The sequence below is a fragment of the Lygodium microphyllum genome, chromosome 9, assembly GCF_053477565.2.
Source record: "Lygodium microphyllum isolate KBCC chromosome 9, Lygodium_microphyllum_v1.1.10, whole genome shotgun sequence".
NCBI classification, from domain to species: Eukaryota; Viridiplantae; Streptophyta; class Polypodiopsida; order Schizaeales; family Lygodiaceae; genus Lygodium; species Lygodium microphyllum.
Genome location: NC_141143.1, coordinates 149075993 through 149079588, shown reverse-complemented (window position 1 = coordinate 149079588; position 3596 = coordinate 149075993). Strand labels below are relative to the sequence as shown.

At 41.0% G+C, this 3596-nt stretch overlaps 1 protein-coding gene across 1 annotated transcript; it reads left to right on the top strand.

Moving 5' to 3' along the window:
* The first annotated feature begins 518 nt into the window (after nt 1–518).
* Nucleotides 519–1918, top strand: LOC148031700 (thylakoid soluble phosphoprotein). The gene is made up of 2 exons (XM_087685271.1): nt 519–984; nt 1631–1918. The coding sequence occupies exon 1, from the start codon at nt 677–679 to the stop codon at nt 935–937; it is 261 nt and encodes an 86-aa protein (XP_087541397.1). The 5' UTR covers nt 519–676; the 3' UTR covers nt 938–984; nt 1631–1918.
* The last annotated feature ends 1678 nt before the right edge of the window (nt 1919–3596 follow it).

Below are 3596 nucleotides of genomic sequence, written 5' to 3'. Positions count from 1 at the left end.
CATGAGGATGAATCTTGCAAAAGCTAAATGATATGCCATTGACCAAAAGGTGGGAGGCATTGATGTGAGAGGAGAGGGAGAGCAATGTAGTGGGATAAATATTGTTCACATGCACAGTCCATGACAATTAATGAATTAGTGGAAGGCTAGGTTTGATGAGGATTTCACATGGGTTGCCTGGTCCTTGTTGCTCCCATTGATTAAATAAAGTGTGTTAAGTCAATTTAGGCCACATGGGTCTAGACATAGAGATTGCTTTGAGAACAATTCTTGACTCAATGTACCCATATACAAGTGGCACCTTGACACAAGCCGTGCAAGAGGTAGGAATAGAGTCCATAGTTTTGTTATTGCTTCTAAATCGTCATCCTTGGCTCCAAAGGTGGCAAGAGAAATGGATATGTTATGTGAGACTAATCTCCTTTCTCCAAAGGTGACAACCAAGAAAAAGATGACCTTTAGTATGGATGTATGATGTAAGACTGAAACTCGAATAAGAGGAAAGGAGCTACGTCAAGGGCAAGAGTGGATAAGGGAGTTTGTGGAAAGCATAAGCCAAGCTTCTTCTTACAAGGGCCTATTCGATAGAGCGTGTGGAAGCGCGTGGTGAATTTGGCAGCAAGGGCTAGCACTCCATTGCGCGCCTCTCTCTCTCTCTCAGGGCCTGCAGGTAGATATGGCTTCCTTTGCGCTGGTGGGGGCGACTCAGTCAGCAGCTGTGATGATGAGCGCGGCCAAGGGCGAGAAGAAGGGGCTCCTGGACTGGCTGAACGACGCCCTGGAGAAAGGAGGGTTCAGCGAGACCGATCCCATCCTGCAGAAGGTGGATGGGACCAAGAACGGTGCGCCGCCTAAGCCACTCGCCGCTCCCAAGAAGGGCGGCTCTGCCCCTCCAAAGAAACAAGGTGGCGGCTTCTTTGGGCTGGGGAAGAAATGAGTTCGATCGTACCCATCAACATCGAACTCATATTGCCCTCGCAGCAGGTATGGCTTCCGTCAATTGTTCCTTACGCCTTTCACAAGAGGTTGTAGACAAATTCCCACTATAAGTCCCACATTATGAATTTTGACTCTACGAGGGAAGGATTGCACATGGCTTCTAGGTTCTAGGAAAAAGGCCTCAAATGCCTCGCAACACATCCTAATCGATGATACCTTCTAAGACTCTAAGCTTTTTACGCTCCAAAGTCGAACGCTCCTACCTTTGGAGTACAATTCACGTATAAATCTCAAACATGTTGCAGCTGATATGAATCAGACTCCCACCTGTGATTGCTAAAATTTCTACCCAACCTCACTTCCAGACAGCACCTTCCTGTGTGTTATGTTTTATGTTTGGTCATAAATCGTGAAGACGTCACGTTTCAATGGGGTAGGCCTCTGTAGAGATGTTATTGGCAACTTCCAGCCATGGCCCCTAATGGTGAGAGACAAAGCAGAGAATGAAACGGGAAGACATACTTTAACCTAATGGTTATACACCTGCAGAGCCATCAATAATATGTGAGGGAATCGCTAGCGATCGACTACCCTTTTTGATTTAGCCCTATAAGAATTGCACATAGCTATCGCTTCAGTTCCGATTGGTGGACTTCTTACCCTTCTTTTACCGGTGCTTGGCTTTGTGCAGGCTCAGGAGTCCTGAAAAGCAACTAGATTTTTGTACGTTCGTATTACCCCCTGGAATCAACCCTTCGTCTCGGTGCCAACAAGCAACAAGTGTACAAGTTTATGAGGGATAACATGCCAAATCCAATTTACCAAATTTCCATGCTTGTATCAAAACTCACATTCATATGCTTGGAGCCGCCGAGGGTATGCCATGTATTTTTTTTTAGTATCAAATGTAAGCTTCCTGTATAAACAATTGGGTCCTGACTCATTGAAACTTGGGCATTAAGCTAGGGATCCTTCACTATGATGGCCATAAGAAGTCCTTGTTCATGCAAAGGGGAGGGACAAAGAATTCTTGTTCACTTAAAGCGGGTATAGAGCTTATGTTGAAAATATGTTAACCACTGTGAGTAACAAGTAAAGTCTAACGATGATCAGGTTATTTTGGCTGGCCACTAGAGCATTTCATATCTCTTGTGGTGGTTGGTAAGCGCAGAATGTCGATTGATGTATTCTGAAGTGATCGATAGGGTGCATTGTAGATGTACAATGGGAGCCTTAAACTTCTCCTATCTTCCTCTCTACCATGGCTTTTCATATTTGAGAAAAAAGAGACACTAGAAAGGGTTGGTGATCAATTGGTTATTAGAAGCTAGGGTGAAGGGACCTATTTCTTCCTTTTCTAAGTTGCATTTTATGCACCACATTACTTGCTTAAAAATATTGAAGTGATTTGATATCTTTATCAAGGAGGTTTATGAATAAATCTTCGAAGAGTTCACAAAAGAGCGGCAATGTGTGTGTGTGTGTGGAGAGAGAGAGAGAGAGAGAGAGAGAGAGAGAGAGAGAGAGAGAGAGAGGAATATAAAGGAGAGTGGAGAGAAAGTAAAGATTATGGAGAATAAAGTAGAGAGAGTGTGTGAGTAGAGAAAATGGAGAGAGAAAAATAGAGGGGAGAGAATAGAGTAGGAAGAGAGAAGAGAGAAAAGAGGAGCAAGCATGTATGTGCGCACGCACACACTGTGAGCAAGTGTAGAGCGAAAAAGAGGAGAGAGAATATAGAAAGCAATACTAGTTGGAGAGGTGCAAAGGGACGAGAGTAGAGAGTAATATGAAAAAGAGAGTGGAGAAAGAGGATAGATAGGGAAAAAGAGAGAGTAGAGAGAAGTTAGTAAACAAAAAGATAAAGGAAAAAGATAGTAGAGAGTAGTGAGAGTGAGAGAGTAGAGAGTAGAAAGAGGACAGAGAAGGATAGAGAGTAGAGAGAGGATAGAGTAGGAGAGTATAGTCTCTTATCAAACCAAATACAAATGTTTATGATCAAACTCTTGTAATCACCACAAGCCTTAGAAAACAAAGACAATTGTCTATTATGTAACATAGGAAGTTCTATAATAGACTATAAAATGAAGTTAAAATGAAACAGACTTGGTGGAATATACAATTTTAATAATAAACCATTCATAAATGAAGCACTACTTACACATATATCAATTGTACCATGAGCAAGCAAGAGCTTCCCTTTTCCCTTGTATCAAACTCTCCAGCCTCTAAACCTCATTTGCATACATTGCAGCAACAAAATGAACAAGAATTACAAATATAATAATAATAATAAGTTTTTAAAACATTTTTGAAAAAATAATGCCAACTTAGAGGCATAAAGGTTAACACTAATCTTATAACTAGCCCTTCAATTTTGAATCTTTGAAATTTTTATTTTAAAAAAGGTTGTGTGGAGAGAGAACTTGTAAATAGAAAGTTAAAATAAGCATGTTTTAGGTAGGGCCACCATTTTGTTTTCTTATCTTGTGGAAAATTGCGCTACAAACTATGATATGGAAGTGATTAAAGAGTTTGAATTTAATACCCTCTTGGAAATAAATACATAGCACTCTTACAAGTTTGGAATCTCATTTGGACCATTACATAGAAAAAGAGTTTATCACCCAAAACACAAAGGAAAGATCCAAGAAAAGTAA